This window comes from Galleria mellonella, unplaced genomic scaffold, assembly GCF_026898425.1.
Source record: "Galleria mellonella isolate WM207_F2 unplaced genomic scaffold, CSIRO_AGI_GalMel_v1 utg424, whole genome shotgun sequence".
Taxonomy (NCBI): Eukaryota; Metazoa; Arthropoda; class Insecta; order Lepidoptera; family Pyralidae; genus Galleria; species Galleria mellonella.
Genome location: NW_026442097.1, coordinates 2,067,020 through 2,084,358, shown reverse-complemented (window position 1 = coordinate 2,084,358; position 17,339 = coordinate 2,067,020). Strand labels below are relative to the sequence as shown.

Genomic DNA, 17,339 nt, shown 5'->3' with positions numbered 1-17,339 from the left:
AAACAATAGGTAACTCCGATATTTTATTATCTAAATATTGTTTGTAAATATTCCAGTCTACATTTGATAAATTATATTTAAGCCGAGGACCACTCTTTCGACTTGAGGGAATGGAAATTGGAAAAGAAAGAATGAGGGGAAAGTGATCGCTTCCGAAAGTAGAGGAATGAGGATACCACGACAGTGAAGAAGCTAAATCAGAAGAACATATTGAAATGTCAGGAGCACTAAACCCTTCATTCGGTGCAGTTCTACGTGTTGGTACATCTGAGTTAATAATACATAAGTTGTAAGTGTCAATTATCGTCAGGAGTTTTCCACCATAAAAATTAGAAGTAGAACTGCCCCACGATTGGTGTTGAGCATTAAAATCGCCCATTACGAGAAAAGGTTTAGGTAAAATTGAAAATAATTGTTCTAGTTGTGAATATATTTGGCATGTAGGATCAGGAATATATAAAGTAACAAAACAGATACCATTTATAATTATAGCAGCTGCATTAATGCCGCTATATACAGGAAGCGAAAAAGAAGAAAAAGGAAGGGAGTTTTTGACCAATATGGCAACACCGCCATATCCGTCAGCTCTATCATCACGGAGACTTGTAAAGCCTGAAATCCTAAAAGGATATCCTGGCTTTAACCAAGTCTCTTGGAGAGCTATTATAAAAGGATTATATTTATTAATCAAATAAAATAAGTCTGATTTCTTGTTTGTTATGCTACGACAGTTCCACTGAATTATTAGGACTTTGTAATCCATTGTGAGAAGTTAATAATTGAGAAAATACATTGTAAATGGCATCGTTGGACGGTGGTAAAGTTGTTTGTATCATTTTCGATTGCGATAACACTTTAATAAGCATGAGAATAATATCAAAGATGGATCGATTATTGTCAATATTATTTGATGATAATGCACAACCATTAGAGGGAGCAGGAATATTATATTCCTTAACTATGGCTTCATGGGCAGAACGATCATATCCTTGTTGTGCTTTTTGAGGAGAGCGTGGTTTAAGTGTAACTGTTTTTTTATATGATGATTGAATATGTGGTAATGATGATTTCTCTTTGAGGAAAGAAGATTGAAAATGAGATTTATTGGACGGAGATGATGATGTTAATACATCTGAATATAGTTTAGAAGTGGGAGGATGAAATTTTGATGCTTCAGCATAAGAAACACAACTGTGGGCCATTGTTTCTTTAATGGCTTTCTGACGTGCATATTCAGGACATTTCTTACTAATTGCTGAATGAGAACCATTACACAAGATACAAGAAACATTTTCCTCATCTACTTCACATTTATCACCTGTATGATTTAGCCTGCATTTATAACACCGAGGATTTGAACGACACTGCATCTTGACATGTCCGAACCTACAGCAGTTATAGCATTGGATAGTGGGGTAAATGTACAAATCTACAGTTAATGATGTGTAAAACATAAATACTCTTTTTGGTAATATTTGTCCATCAAAAGTAATAACAATGGTTTCAGTATTAATAAAACTTGGTTGTCCTTCATTAATGGTCTTTTTCTTAATTCTTCTGGTTTTTAGAATTCTCCCACAACCTATAGGTACTGATATATTTTGGATTACTTCCTCTTCTGTCCAATCTTTAGGAATACCCCTCACAATTCCCATACGGGTTACATGGAAAGAAGGTATAAATGCCTTAAAATTATGTGTTTCTAAGTGACTATTATTTAAAAATGCATTTGCATTTTCAAAATTTGAGAAAGAAAGCGATAAACGGTTTCTTCCTATTCTTTTGAGGCTACCATTCACTATATTATTTATCTTATTAGTGTGTAAAAAGCGACCAAATGCAATAGGATGTAATGTAGTGTTATCATTAGGATGTGTTTCATTTTTTTGTACATGAACGACATAAGGAGCTACATCCTCGGCATTGTACAAAGTTCTGCTTAAAGTACTGGGTGGAGAAGCAGGTTTAACAGACTCGGTATTATTTACAACTGGTATTGATACTTGAGTTTGATTCTCATCCTCAATACATTGACAATCACTATCTTTAATTTTAGATTCGAGACCTTTGGTGTGCCTCCTTCGTTTTTTATTGCAATGTTTGCAAATGCGACGTTCGCCACGTACTCGCTTACGTTTAGAACTTGCAACGCTAGAACCATTTGTGTCCATACTAGATTCACCCAATATATCAAAACTATTATTAAATGGGATAGTTATATTTGCAGACACCTGGGGGGTTGTCCCCCCAGGGTCTATAGGTGGATCCATAATGTCTAATTAATATAGGTAATTTACTTACCAATATTTACAGCAACAAACACTATTACTACAAAATATACAATTATATATACAATCTAATACACAATATATAAATAAGACTAATCCTTATATAATTAAAAATAAAATTAATTTAAAGAAGATCAAAAAACACTCCCGCTTTTTTAAACGTTTCCCGCGCTTTTTTTTCGACATTGACATTTTTGATAACGGGTATAGTAGTAGTATTATAAATTTGGGAAAGGCAAAGGAATTAAACTATACGGGGCTTGATTAACTATTATTTTAAATTTTCTTTTCCTTAATGTGATTTCTTGCTTTGTGCTTAGAGGGTAAATGCAAAGGACAAGGTTCAGATGAGTTTATTTTTCTGCATTAATCTAATAATGATGGATAAGTAAACCATGAACATGTTTCAAATATATTTTTTATAATAATATTTAGAGTTATTCTATTCATAAATAGAATTATTCATATCTATGTAGATATTTCATGAATATAATAATATTCTAGTATTTTTTTATAAAAAAAATAAAAAAAAAATTATGTTTATATCAAATAATTCTAAAAAGATTGCTAGCAACTATTAATGACGCAAAAAATATGTGTCTGTTATATTAGATTAATATAGGTTAGGTACAAAAGTAATACAAACAACAGATTTACCGATGAGCAGAAATATTATTTATTGGATACATACACAGATCATTTACAAAAGAACTGGTCGAGAAAAAGGAAGAATTTCTGGGCACAACGGTGCTGCCAGTTTCGTACAGCTGCACGGCGAGGTAAGTGGTACATAGGCGCCCCCACAGCCGCAGTTGTAAGTTGATGCGACCAACGGCGCTGCTGCTACCTCATAGCCTAAACCCCATGGTAATTCTGGTACCACGGGTGGCAATATCACATCGCAAGGTAGGTAAGCCGGAAGTGCTGGCTTCGAAATGTATAGAGAGGATGATAGCTGAAAAAAAATTGTATTAGTACGTTGCATAGATTAAGAATAGTATATATATCTGACATTCTCTTTCTATGATTCTACTTTGAGTTTTCTTAACGATTGACGTAAAGTGAGAAAATTTCTTAAATGTAGATTAATAGTCCTATTGCTAGGCAATATAGGTAGCCTATCTCGTAGATCTCCACGCAGCCGTCATTAGAAACCATGATCATGATTATTTATTAGTGAAGTACTCACAATGGGACAACGGACTAGACTGCGTCCGTCCTCAAAAATCATCCCTTACTGTGTATGTGTATATCTTTACCGTCTTATTATAAAGCATCAAACCTCTTATAAATCCGTTTTAGCTATTGAACTCTTTGTTCCTTTTTTTTGTGCTAAATTCCTAATTTGAAATTAACAAAACCGGGTAAAAATATAACGGTTTCCAAAGAGAACCGTGAGGAGATTGACCTGTCAGGATATAGCAATGAGGCTACTAGTACCCATTACTAACAATCCCTTTCTCATAACAATAGCTTAAACGGGATTTCCATTCTATTTTAGTCCCATTTAAAAGACCATCGTTGACTCAAAGTGCTAGCTTCTAAAGTGTTACGTGTCATATATGGGGCTAACACAGGATTAAACTCTTTTGAAATCGATTGTTAACATCCACACTGCTATCAATGTACCCTTAGCAGATCAGCCTGCACGCAGTGGGGGGAAAGGGATTGTTAGTAATGGGGTCTAATAGCCCCATTACTGGCAATATGGCCCCTGGAAACCATCATGTTCTCATCATGGAAATCATCAATTCTTGTCGAATTCATCATAGTGGGCCAACTAACCTGCATTCATTCTCACCTATCATCTTCCACTGGTGCCTCGTCGGTGTATACCAATAACGCGGGCGGGGTAACCAATCCATTTTCACCCATAAAAAAAAACCTCCACGCAGTTCCCCCTAGAAACCGTAATTACCAATTCTTGTGGAATTCCTCACGATGGATCAACTGACCTGCTTTCAAACTCATCTATCATCCCTTACTTGTACCCCGGTAGCGTTTACCGATAACGTAAGCGGGGTTATCATTCCATTTACACAGTTACATGAAAACCCCCCATCGGTTGTAAAATAATCTTCAGAATCAATTTCAAATAAATTTGAAAATCCCCTTGTGGGACATTTAATAAACATAATATTCGATACGGAAAATTATGGTATAGATCTTATTAATTTAGGTATATTTCAATTTTCAATATTTTTCGCCACATAATTACATTTGTTTTTCCAAAGGTTGACTGGGAGATAATACCACTAATGTAACATTAAGTTCGCCTTTAGTTCCAAACATTTTTTTGTAATAAACAATTAATAAAAATGTATTAAAAATCTTTTATAAATATCTAATATATTAATAATAATAATAGATAACAATAATACTATTGCAACGTACTTACATATTTTTATTACATAATTCGTGTAATATAAGGTTACAATAAGCTTATTACTTAGTCTTAATATTAAAATTAATGATTATATATTATCTGTTACAAAAGAACAAATAGATAATCAAATTCAAAGAATTTACTTGAATTGTGTGAAATATTTATTTTATCAAACCGCTATTTTGAAATAGACAATCTTGCAATGCAAAGACGTGATTCTTATTTCAAATTTAAAATGTATTCAAACTTTTTCCATTAGGACTCATAGATTAAGAATAATACTTAGGATTGTTTATTTAAAAAGAAAAAAAAAACTTACCTGCAATAAAGCGAGCAAAGGAAGCAATATTTTGGACTGCATGTTTAATTATTCAAATTAATGTCAACACTGACCTATTTTCCGTTTTACGCATAAATATATGGTTTTCGACAAATATGTTTGCGTAATTAGTTCGTGACAAACGGGGCAATTCGAGTAATGTTTGGCCTACTTTGCGTAATGGATTAGTATACGCTGACATGATTATTCTAGCCTATCTAAAAATGAAAAATTAGGAAATAAGTTTTCATTTACTACTTTTGGTCGTGACTTAGTCTACATTAGCCCTCAAGGTCGCTAAATAAATTACTCAATAAATAAGATTGTTTCACAAAAAAAAAAAACAACTTACGTGGCAAATTCAGTTATCAACCAACTTCAGAAACAAGGACGTTCTCAATTTGGTTGTATTGTTTTTTTCTTTTATCACCCCATAACTCCGGCAGTTGTAAACCAAATTTTGATTTTAAAATTAAATTGCTAAACCTATTGTGATAAAATTTCTATAAAACTAAGCTATAAGCTAATATATCCTTTTAGATAAAATTTCGAAATCGGTTTACAACTGACGGAATTATGAGGTAGCACACATAAAATTGAATTGCCGAACCGATTTTGATAAAACTTGTATAAGACAAATCTGTAAGTATATCCTTTCACTGACTGAGATAACAAACATAAAAAAAAATTCAAACGAATTGATAACCTCCTTTAAAGTCTTTAAAGTCGTTTGAAAAGAACTTACGGTCCACCGGGGGGAAAGGGATTGTTAGTAATGGAGACTAAGAATCCCATTGCTAGCAATATACCTAACCGGGTCGACCTCCTCGCGGTTCCCCCTGGAAACTATCATGGTTAATTCCTGGTGAATTCATCATAATGGGCTAACCGGCCTGTTTTCATTCTCATCTATCACCCTTCACTGGTGCTCCGCCAGCGTATCCCGTTAGCGCAGGCGGGGTTACCATACCATTTTCACCCATCAAAAAAAAAAAAACACTTACGGCCCACCTGATGGTTAGTAATAGTTGTAACCATAGGAAGGAAGGAAGATTCTTAGTAATGGATTTTGATGAAATTAAAATAAAGGGGGAAATCTATATAGTATATTATATTTTATTTAACTTTAGATTGAGAGTAACAGTAAAAGGTAACCTAGCAACGCGTGAGCTCCACAGACTAACATAACACATAAAACCTACTTCAACACCCCCACTGGAGTCCCATGCGTTGCACACAAAAACTGTGTTTAATAGCACCAAGGGATTTAGTCAGAACATCAGCAGGCATAGAGCCTGTATCGCAATATTCAACTTTAATGTCCTTACCTTTGGCTAACTCTCTAACATAATGAAACTTAATATTTATGTGTTTAGACCGTTTACCAATTACCGGGGAATATGTCAATGATCTGGCACTTTGACTGTCACTAAAAATAGTTACACATCCTACATGACCAGTTAACTCTCCATATAGACCTTTAATAAACATAACGTCTTTAGCTGCTTCACAGATCGCAATGTATTCAGCCTCTGCAGTACTTAGTGCTACACACCGTTGTTTACAAGCCTGCCATGAAATTGTCCCACCTGCATAAATTAACGTGTAGCCAGTAAACGAATGTCCATCAGCATTAGCACCCCAGTCAGCATCTGCATAGGCAACTAACTCGCTTTTGCTTTTCTTGAAAGTGAGCCTCGCATCTATGGTACCCTTAAGATACCTTAATAGTCTTTTTACGGCAGACATGTGTGATGATCCAGCACAAGAACAAAATTGACTTAAGTAGCTCACCGCAAAACTAATATCTGGTCTTGAAGCACATGACAGATACATTAAGGAACCTATGATTTCTTGATAGTTGGCAATCTCGTTGGTTTCCCCTTTTTCCAACTTCAAGCCGCACTCCATAGGAGTCTTCAGAGACTTGCAATCCTGCATTCCAAATTTACTCAAAATCTTTTGTGTGTAATGGCTTTGATCTAAACTAATTTCACCTTTATCCAGATTTCGCGTAATTCGCATTCCAAGACAGTCTTTGGCCTCTCCTAAATCTTTAATCTTAAAAGCTTTTCCAATTTTGTCTTTAACTGATTGTATTTGTTTTAAATCAGTTCCAAAAATATAGAAATCATCTACATAAAGACCTATCGCTATAAAATATTTGCTTGATCGCTTCAAATATACGCAAGGATCATATTTAGACCTTTCAAAACCGATATCAACAATGCAAGAATGAATCTTCTCATTCCAACATCGCGCAGCCTGTTTTAATCCATAAATAGCCTTTTTTAACTTACATACTTTAATAGGGTTTTGAACGAATGATTCTGGCTGTTCCATATATATATCTTCACTAAGATCTCCATGAAGAAAAGCCGTTGTTACGTCTATATGATGAATTTTTAGATCCATTTCAGCTGCCAAGGCTATCAATAGTCTCATAGAAGATAATTTCACTACTGGAGCAAAAGTCTCGAAATAATCTTTACCCCACTTTTGCGAAAAACCTTTTGCGACTAGCCTCGCTTTGTAACGTTGAATCGAAGCATCAGTATTTGTCTTAAGTTTAAAAACCCATTTACATTTAACAACATTTGCATCTCTAGGTCGATCAACTAGTTCCCATGTATGATTTGCTATCAAAGAACTGTATTCGTCTTCCATGGCTTTTTGCCACAGCTCTCTATCTGAACGTTGTTCAGCATCTTGTACAGACACAGGGTCAGCACCATCAGACATATAAAAGTTATAGACCATATCTGGATCTCTAATCAAACGTCTATCTCTTAATGGATACCTTCTTTCTTGAGTCACTAGCTCTTGTATACCATTTCGATCATTTATACCTCTTTCAGCTGATTCTGTAGAGTCAACCATAATTTCACCTGGTTCAGTACAAATAGAATCATGGAATACCTCATCCACGTCTGTCGTGCTTGAAACATCTTGGCGAACAGGTTCTGTGTGTAGTTGTTGTGTGATCTTCGTAATATCAATAGGCACATTTATATTCTCAAGATTTCGAAGTCTTTTACTTTCACATGGAACCGCCACTACATCTGATGTTATTGGACCAAATTTAAAAGGATTATTATTTTCTCGACCTATATATCTCTCTGTTATCTTTTCATTAAAAATCGCATCACGAGCAACTATAAATCGCTTTGGGTTGGCCAAGTTTACGAATTTATAACCCATATCACTATATCCAATCATTGTCATCTCTACTGTCTTTGAATCCATCTTCTTTCTACTACCATCTTTTATAAGGACTTGTGCAGATGATCCAAATACTCTTAGATGAGAGAGATCTACTTTCTTACCTGTCCAAACTTCTTCAGGAACTTTATTTGAAAGAGCCATAGTGGGTGATCTGTTCTTTAAATATATAGCACAATTCAAAGCTTCACCCCAAAATCTCTGATCAAGATTATTATCATGTAACATGCACCTAGCCTTTTCAACTATCGTCCTATTGGTTCGTTCCGCTACACCGTTTTGTTCTGGTGTGTGAGGTACAGTTCTCTCGTGTTTAATACCGCGACGTTCTAAATAATTTTGAAATTCTTTATTTGTATATTCTGTACCATTGTCGCTACGAAGTCGCTTTATTTTCTTACCAGTCTGATTCTCGACAAAAGCAACAAATGAACAAAATTTAGAAAATACTTCAGTCTTAGACGATAACAGATACCCGAATACCTTTCTACTAAAATCATCTACTAGAACTAGACAATATTTCGCTCCTCCCCAGGATGGATCAAGAGGACCGATTAAATCAGTATGTACTAATTCTAAAATATCACGTGCACGCTTATGTTTCCTTTTATTAAACTTCTTTCTCTGTCCCTTTCCTTGACAACAAGCTACACAAAAATGCTTTGATGGTTTTCCCTTTAGAGATAAGCCTGTTACCATCTTTTGTTGCATCTTCATTTGAGGATATGACAGGTGGCCTAACCTCCTATGCCACAATACTAAATTATTATCATTTATATCAGCTTCACCAAAACTAACAAAATTGCTAGCTGCAGCCGTAAATGATGTTGAAACATCACAATCCTTACGTGTCTTTATTTGCTCAGGTCCTAGAATATATAACCCCTTCTTTAAACTCGCTTGAATTAAAGGAACTCCTGATATGGAAACATTATTATTATCATAAAACGTGCAGTAATTTTTGTCAAATACTACCGTATAATTATTCTCTGTCATTTTGCTTACCGACAATATATTAGTAACGAGATTGGGTACACATAAAACGTTTTCAAAATCTACCTTAGTGTTACGATTTTCATGATTCAATTTTACCTTGATCTTTCCTTGACTTTCGGAAATTATTTTATGATCATCAGCAGTTGTTATAACCTTCGAAATATGTTTCGGTTGGTCAAGGAGAGATTTAATTGAGGTCATGTGAGATGTAGCACCAGAATCGACAACCCACATATTACTAGATTTGTTAGCTGAAAATAAGGATATCTCATTATTACCCATAACAATATCAGTAACTAAACCTACTTTGTTACTATCTACGTTACATTTGTTGATAAATTTTTTACATTGCCATTTAAAATGACCTTTTTTCTTACAAAAATGACAGATAATTTGTTTTTTACGAGGTTGATTACTACTATGATTATTAGAACTTGCACTATTATTAGACACTAGCACTGAGTTCTCCAAATTGTCGCCCGATGACTTCGACTGCTGCCGCTGTCCTTCTTTAAAAAGAGCAGAAATAACCGCTTCCGTAGTTATAGAACTAGCAGAATGTTCTAGTGCCATCACCAGTCCATTGTATGATTCTGGTAACCCTGCTAGCATAATTATAGCGACGAATTCATCATCAAGTTTCTGGTTTATAGATTGTAGCGCCTGTTGGGTTGCTTGCACTTCGTTGACGTATGCCTCTATTCCCGAAAAGTCATTCAACTTCATATTGAAAAGTTTCTTTAATAGCGTGAGACGTCGTAATAAACCACTATCAGCGTATGCCTTCTTCAAAGTAAGCCAGGTCTCCCTTGCCGTTTTAGCATTTTTCACAAGTGGATATAGATATTCAGCTATCATTAAACAAATTTTTTGACCTTGCTTTACCATCCATCTTGCTTTTCTCTGCGTTATCCGGTATAAAATCTTCATTATTAACGCACTCCCACAAATCTAAGTCAATCAAAAACATTTGCATTGCGAATGCCCACGATCCATAATTGGATTGGCCGATTAACTTACTTATAGTTGGAGCCTGCATTATTTTACTATTTTAGGTTTGCTGGCCCATAACCTGATGAAATTAAAATAAAGGGGGAAATCTATATAGTATATTATATTTTATTTAACTTTAGATTGAGAGTAACAGTAAAAGGTAACCTAGCAACGCGTGAGCTCCACAGACTAACATAACACATAAAACCTACTTCAACAGATTTAAATAACTCCATTGCTATCAGTATACTCTAACAGGTCCTCCATGGGATTCCCCCTGGAAACCATCTTCAACTTGTCACTACGTGCCAATTGTCCTGCTTTCATTCTCACTTATCACCCGTCTCTGGTGCCCCACATTGTATACTAATAATGCAGACGGGATGATCAATTTTACTGTTCCATTTTCACCAATGACAAAACACCATGAATTACATTAATAGCACCATAGATATATATTCTTTATTGCACTTGTAAGTTACATATAAAATAATGTATTTATAAATGTTGTGAGCAAGGGTGGACTTATTTCTGACAGAGATCTCTTCCAGTCAACCCAAGATATTACAAATTATCATAAACATGTACGCAATGGAAGCTAAAATAATGGTTTACGAAAAAATGGTTACGCAAAAATTACTGCACGATTTTTGAATGAGCTGTTCACAGTTGTATTTTTGATCAAATAAAATCAGATTTTAAGTTATATCTTAAAATTTCTGGGTCTACCATGAATTTTCCGAAATTTCGGGGCCGAACGAAACAGAAATTGATGTTAAAAATTACATAATACATACCGTTTATAAATCATTGGATTTTATGGTAGGATTTATGACGAACAAAATTTTAAGCTCCATTTACTGGGCCAGTTTTGGTATGAACGAAAACTAAGATATTGAGTCGGCAAATGCAGAATTGCATTTCATGGTAGATCCTGTAGTATGGTTTCGATGTTGGTATGCCGTCCGTGTAATTTTAGGCTGTAGCTGAAAATCACTGTTAATTGTTTCGCACTGCTCGCGCTGTGACCTAATTTTGTCACTGTGACACACATGAGGAATACGTGATGAGGCCAATTAGTCGTTTGTTTATATTTTCAATAATTTTCTAATTAATACGTGACTGTAGTATGCAACTTACAATTTAATTTAATTTTTTATCTATAAATCTGTCAGATTTTAGGATCACAGATTACATAAAAATATCTATGGATCTTTAATTTTTTCCTATCCTATCTCTTCCAGCCAGCTCTATTCCAGGCCATATCTTTGACTTGCCTATATGACATGACACCTATTGTTTCCTTTATCTGTAAACGTATCGTATCTTGGACGAATACGTAAAATATTTTAGCACAGCAAAGTTAGAAATTACAAATATAAATAAATAATGGATAAGACGATCGTTTCTTAACATCGAATTATCGTTATGTGCATTGTATAATATTGTTTCGTTAGCAAATTATAACAAATTTATCAATTTAACAAATAATAACAAATTGATAAGCTGATAATTTCAGGATATATATCAACTTAAAATGCTTATTAACTATAAATATCATTTACACCATTTATAAAACCAGAAGTGCTGGTGAAAAATATAAAAGAAAAAAAAATCACGTTCAGTTTTTGGTAGGCGGGAATTTACTTATTTATTTGTTGAATCTCTATTTATAATCTGTGCTGAGTTCTATATTTAAAGTATAGTTTTAAATTGAATTGAAAATGGCGCGAACTCCTCTAGTTATATCCTGCTTACTGGTTTTACACTTTCAGGTTAGTTACATGTGTTACTATCAATCACAATCATTCAATCAATCAATCCATCAATTGTCTAGGGACTACGTTTTTTTTTTATTTCCTTTAGTTGTATTTGAGCTAAAAATAAATTGAACTTAACGCCGATGATACTAGGATTCTATTCTTAATTACATATTTTCGAGAAGGTTTTTATAGATTGAATTTTTATATACGATTCAATATAAATAAAATCTAATATTATTTTTTTATTATATAAAATTTATGAATGTCAAGAGAGTAGCGGTATCTATTTACTAGAATAGTATAGTATTCTGAAGATCAGTATGTATGGCTTAGTTCCTTTGCCTTTCTCTTTGTAGATAAATCGATATTACTACTATGATATTTTTTTTTTTAAGAAACAATTACCACAGTAATAATTTCTAGAAAAGTCATCAGATTTTTGTTTTCAACCGACTTAGAAAAAGGTTGAATTCAGTTGTATTTCACTCCGTCATATATAAATGGATTTTTTTTTATTTGAAAATATATACTTATAAATTGGTCCCATAAAAATTTTGAATGACAAAAGACCAAATGACGTTTGGGTTTATAAGCTTTCGGTGTTTAAATATTTCGGCCATTTTCGCTTCGGTCGAATAAATCTTCGTTTATTAGTGTTCTAGTTTACGTCGTTTAGAGTAATGTAGGGAATTCTATTAACTCACAATTAAATCCGCTAGCTTTTGTTGAAGTTGCTTGAATTTTATAATGTATTGTTTTAATAATTAAACCTTTTTGTCTTCCAGATTATTCTAGCACAGTCGCCCGTCCAATACGGTCTTTTGGCTCTACCATTGCCAGAAATGATTGAAGCAGCTAATAATTGCGTTTGTCAACCTGTACCAGTTTTAACTGAATCACCGTGCAATGTCCAGTTACCATTACCACTGCCACCATCTTCCACCACCATAATTACGGACTGTTCGCCGACAGCATGTAAAAACTTAGCGAACACCTTGCAGTTAATGATTGTATGCAATTTGCTGCAAAACACCAAAGACGGCTCCGATTTGGCGCTGCAGTTAGCTTCTCCCATTATAAATGAATTATTTACATCGCCTATTTTATCTTGTGGTTGTGCAAATCCGTTTGCAACTGGCGTCGTTTCTCCTACAGTCGCTTCTCCTACCGCCGTCCCTTCTACAGTTATTTCTCCTAATGTTATTGATTCTTCTAACGTTATTTCTGGCCTTACTAACGCCATTTCATCCATATCACCTTTATTACTTTCAAGCGGTTTGTTACAGGGTCTAATTGAAATTAAATGAAATTGTACTATGTCTTATTAATTTATTGAACATATTTAATTATAATTATTTAATAAGAAATTAAAATAATTGTTTTAATAATAATAATATAAGAGTTTTATTTTTTTAATTATCTGAAATGAAAGAAATAGAAGAACCTGGGTTTAGGTACATATATGCTCACGCTAAATGAATATAATCATATTTCATTTTGAATAAATAATAAAACATTTCATTGTTAATAATATTTTTTATTATGTTTGAAACAAAACAACATACAATATGGAAAAGTTAATACATAATAATACATATATATAATAAAACATCAAAAACTTTAATATCTCCAAATCTCATGTGTACAGCCAATATTTTATATTCTTTTTCATACTTACACAATGCACATTGTGTACATTCGTATACTGCCTTAATTTTTTTTATATATATATATATATAATTTTTATAAAGAATTAAAACATTCATTTGTAACTTGAAAATGATTACTTATGAACCTCAATAAAATGGATGCGGCATTGGACAATGGCATGGGAATTTATATCTTAGATGGGCTGGAGCCGAGGTAGGAAACATAATTTCAGCTGGATATGTTACAGGACCTGGTGGAGGAACATGATCTGGGATTACACCGCAGGGTTCGGGAATTAAAGGCAACGGTACAGCTGGGGCGATAACTTCATGCACTAATGGAGTAATTACTTCAACCACAGGAGCGATCACCTCAGTTACCTCAGTCAGGTAACCTGGAGTGAAAGTAGTTATTTCATTGAAACCACCATAGATTTTAGGAGTCAGAGGCAACGGATTTACGACTTCTGTGACAGTAGTGTATATATCTATCTCATTAACAGGTGCAACTATTTCAGTATAACCATAATGATTAGGGAATGGTTTTATGATTTCAGTGACGCCTCCAATAACAGGCGTTACCTCAGTAATAGTGCTGACTACATTACTTGTAATCTCCACTACCGGAGCCGGTGTTATTTCAACTGTTGGATATATTACATCAATAGCTGGGTAAATTGGTTCAATATCGATTACTTCCACAATTGGGGCAACATCAATTACAGTCTTTCCAATAGTGCCAATAGCATCATAAATAGGTCTGATGTTATTGACTATAGGCGGTACAACGACTGATGAAGGATACAAGGAACTCTCTATTAGTTCACTAACAATAAGAAGTTGGAGAGTGTTCGCCAGAGAGTTAGCCACGCTGTTGTCTACGAGTGTGGTGGATATTAACGGCACTGGATTTATAGATGGCGATGCGATGGTACGATGCACAGGTTGTATCGCCAAATTCGGTCCATTGCAAATTTGGGACTGAGCCTGAAATAAAAAAGTATGATATTTGTTACAGTCTTTCTCTATATTATCTACTATACTATATGTTTATCCTGATGTCTCCTAATATATCTGGTTAGCTCCATGCTAGTCACATACTTTATTGAGTCGATCTTCTCCAGATTTCCCCAAGAAACCATCGCGGTTCATTTTTGTGGAATTCTTTACGATGGGCTAATTGACCTACATTTCTTCCTTACATTATCATCTCTTACTAGTACCCTACCAGCATATACCGATAGCGCGATTATCATTCCATTTTCGTGCATTAAAAAAATACACTTGGATGAATAACACCACCTTAGCAATTTCTGGCAAGAGGGAACAATCTGTATTATGTTCTGATCTGGAGAATGAGGCGTTAGTGTGATCACTGGCAGAGGATTGGATAAGGATATGTCCTCAGGAATACCAACACATAAAACTCTATTTTGTAATGTTCATAGCACAATAAAATACACTAATTGGCTGCTGAAAATAGGCCTTTCCAAAAAGTAGGGTTTTGCCAGTAGTTCCTATGCTCAGTAGACGAATTGGCAACCACAATTAGACTTTAGTGATGTTTGAGATGCTGTTGCCCATCCCTCGACCATTAAATTGCCTTCTCTTTCCCCGTGATTAAGTTCCTTAAACTAAAGCAACTAAGTGACTAGTCGCCCCTTACAACACCCACGGAAGGGGGAAAGTTAGTAATGGGGTCAAATACTACTAGCAGTATACTCTGTCATATTGACCTCCACGTGGTCGCCCCTGGAAACTATCGTAGTGGATTCTAATTGAATTTATCAGAATGGATTAACTGGCCTGCTTTCATTCTCATCTGTTATTTCTCACTGGTGCCCCGTCATACCGATAGCGCAGGCGGGGTTATCATACCATTATCGCTCATTAAAAGAAACACCCACGGGAAAGGAAGAAGTGGCCTGTTCTATACCGGGACCACATGGCTTTCTATGAAGGTTGCTGTTGGGAATTTTCATCATACACAAAGGTAATTAATTAAAAATAATAAACAAAAAAAAAAAAGAAATTTACCTGATTTAAAAGAGCAGTTACAGCCAATAACACATATGTGATCGTCATGGTGACCTATTAATCCTTCGACATACTGTTTGATACACCGCCTTACTTTATATACCAATAATTACCTATATATGCAATTATGACACAATTATAATTTCACATAATTACGATTAATTGAAATAGGTAACATGGTTTTCGTAAGACTTTCACATGATTGAGTTTCACTCTGGACATATTGATCTGTTTGGCGAATGATGGGATACGAAGTTTGCTTCGTGTGTCTACCGTGTTGTCTTGGCATAGAATAGGCCATCCCTTCCTTTCCCGTGGGTGTCGTAGGAGGCGACTAAGGGAACTTAACGGTCGAGGTATAAGCAGCAACGTCCCTTTTAAAACATCTTTAAAAACCTAACTGCGGTTGTCAACCCGCCTGCCAAGCGTGGCAACTGCTAGGCAAAACTTCCCGTATGGGGAATGCTTCTGTTTAGCAATGAATAGTGAATAGCTGAAAAAAAATCATCATGATTTTTTTTATACAACTTAGAATGGCAAACAAGCTGACGGAAAGTGGTAACCATCGCCTATAGACATGAGCAGTACCATGGACATAACAGAGTATACTGTTTCGCCCATGATACCCCCCATGCGTTGCTATTCCTGAGTACTCAGATATTATTCCTCTGTACCCTGTAAATTCACGCCATGATGATAACGTCCCATTGCTAGCAATGTACTCTATCAAGTCCACTGAGACGCGGTTCCCTCCAGAAACTATCGTAATTAATGAATTCGTCACGATGGATAGCTTAGCAACTGACTAGCTTACGTCCTCACCTATCATGCCTCGCTGATACCCTGCCATACCATACCTGGAATACTAATAGCACAGTCGGAGTTACCATTCCATTATCATCCATTAAAGAACCGTCGCCAATGAGAAAGAGCATAACAGGACGTCACAGAATGTGAGTACTCTGTAATACCTGTTGTTAAGGAAAGTGGCCGATGAAAATTGTAATATATCTTAGCACAAGTGGAAGCGAAAGTAATAATATGAGACCTAATCTGGGCCCGGGTTCTAGATCCCATAAAAGAAGATTTGTATGTCCAAATGGTACGGACTCACCTTGACTGCAGATTTAGCGTAAGCGGTACACGCTCAGGATGCACCAGAATTCAGGAAGCCACGCCACGTGAATGCCACAATGGCGCTGATCTATTTTGGTCTCATCAGTCCAATCACTCTCGACACTTGGGAACGATATTAATGTCCAGGGGGTTCACGAGTTCTCCACACAGTAAGTAGGCACACAACAGCAACCCGTGGCAGAGTGTTACGCGGTAGACGTTGAACTGGGGCCGACCATTTGTCTGTTCGTCTTAAGTCAGGGGAATCGGTAGAATATTACGCGATTGGAGGGTATTATAAAATTTATAGTGACTTTGTTAATGTATTATTCTTATGCATTCTTGAGTACTAAAAAATGTTATGCCTCTATACGTTGTAATTTCTCTGTCATGTCCCATCTTTCAAACCGAACACACAGCTATGCGAACGAACTGCTTGATGACAGAAACAAGAGTAAGCGAGAGGTTATTTTAATGGATGATAATGAAACGGTAACCCCGCCTGCGCTAACGGTATACGCTGGTAGGGCACCAGTGAGGGATGATAGGTGACGATGAAAAGACTGATCA

The 17,339-nt window shown here is 35.2% G+C and overlaps 2 protein-coding genes across 2 annotated transcripts; one reads left to right on the top strand and one right to left on the bottom strand.

Annotated features, from left to right (window-relative positions):
- Positions 1-11,744: 11,744 nt before the first annotated feature.
- LOC113515463 (uncharacterized) lies at positions 11,745-13,364 on the top strand. The gene is made up of 2 exons (XM_026899688.3): positions 11,745-11,979; positions 12,753-13,364. The coding sequence occupies exons 1-2, from the start codon at positions 11,929-11,931 to the stop codon at positions 13,272-13,274; spliced, it is 573 nt and encodes a 190-aa protein (XP_026755489.1). The 5' UTR covers positions 11,745-11,928; the 3' UTR covers positions 13,275-13,364.
- A 146-nt stretch (positions 13,365-13,510) lies between these two features.
- Positions 13,511-15,816, bottom strand: LOC116413769 (uncharacterized). The gene is made up of 2 exons (XM_031914529.2): positions 15,654-15,816; positions 13,511-14,603 (listed from the first exon to the last, which is right to left on the bottom strand). Exons 1-2 carry the CDS (start codon positions 15,699-15,701, stop codon positions 13,764-13,766), a joined length of 888 nt encoding a protein of 295 aa, XP_031770389.2. The 5' UTR covers positions 15,702-15,816; the 3' UTR covers positions 13,511-13,763.
- Between the last annotated feature and the right edge of the window lie 1,523 nt (positions 15,817-17,339).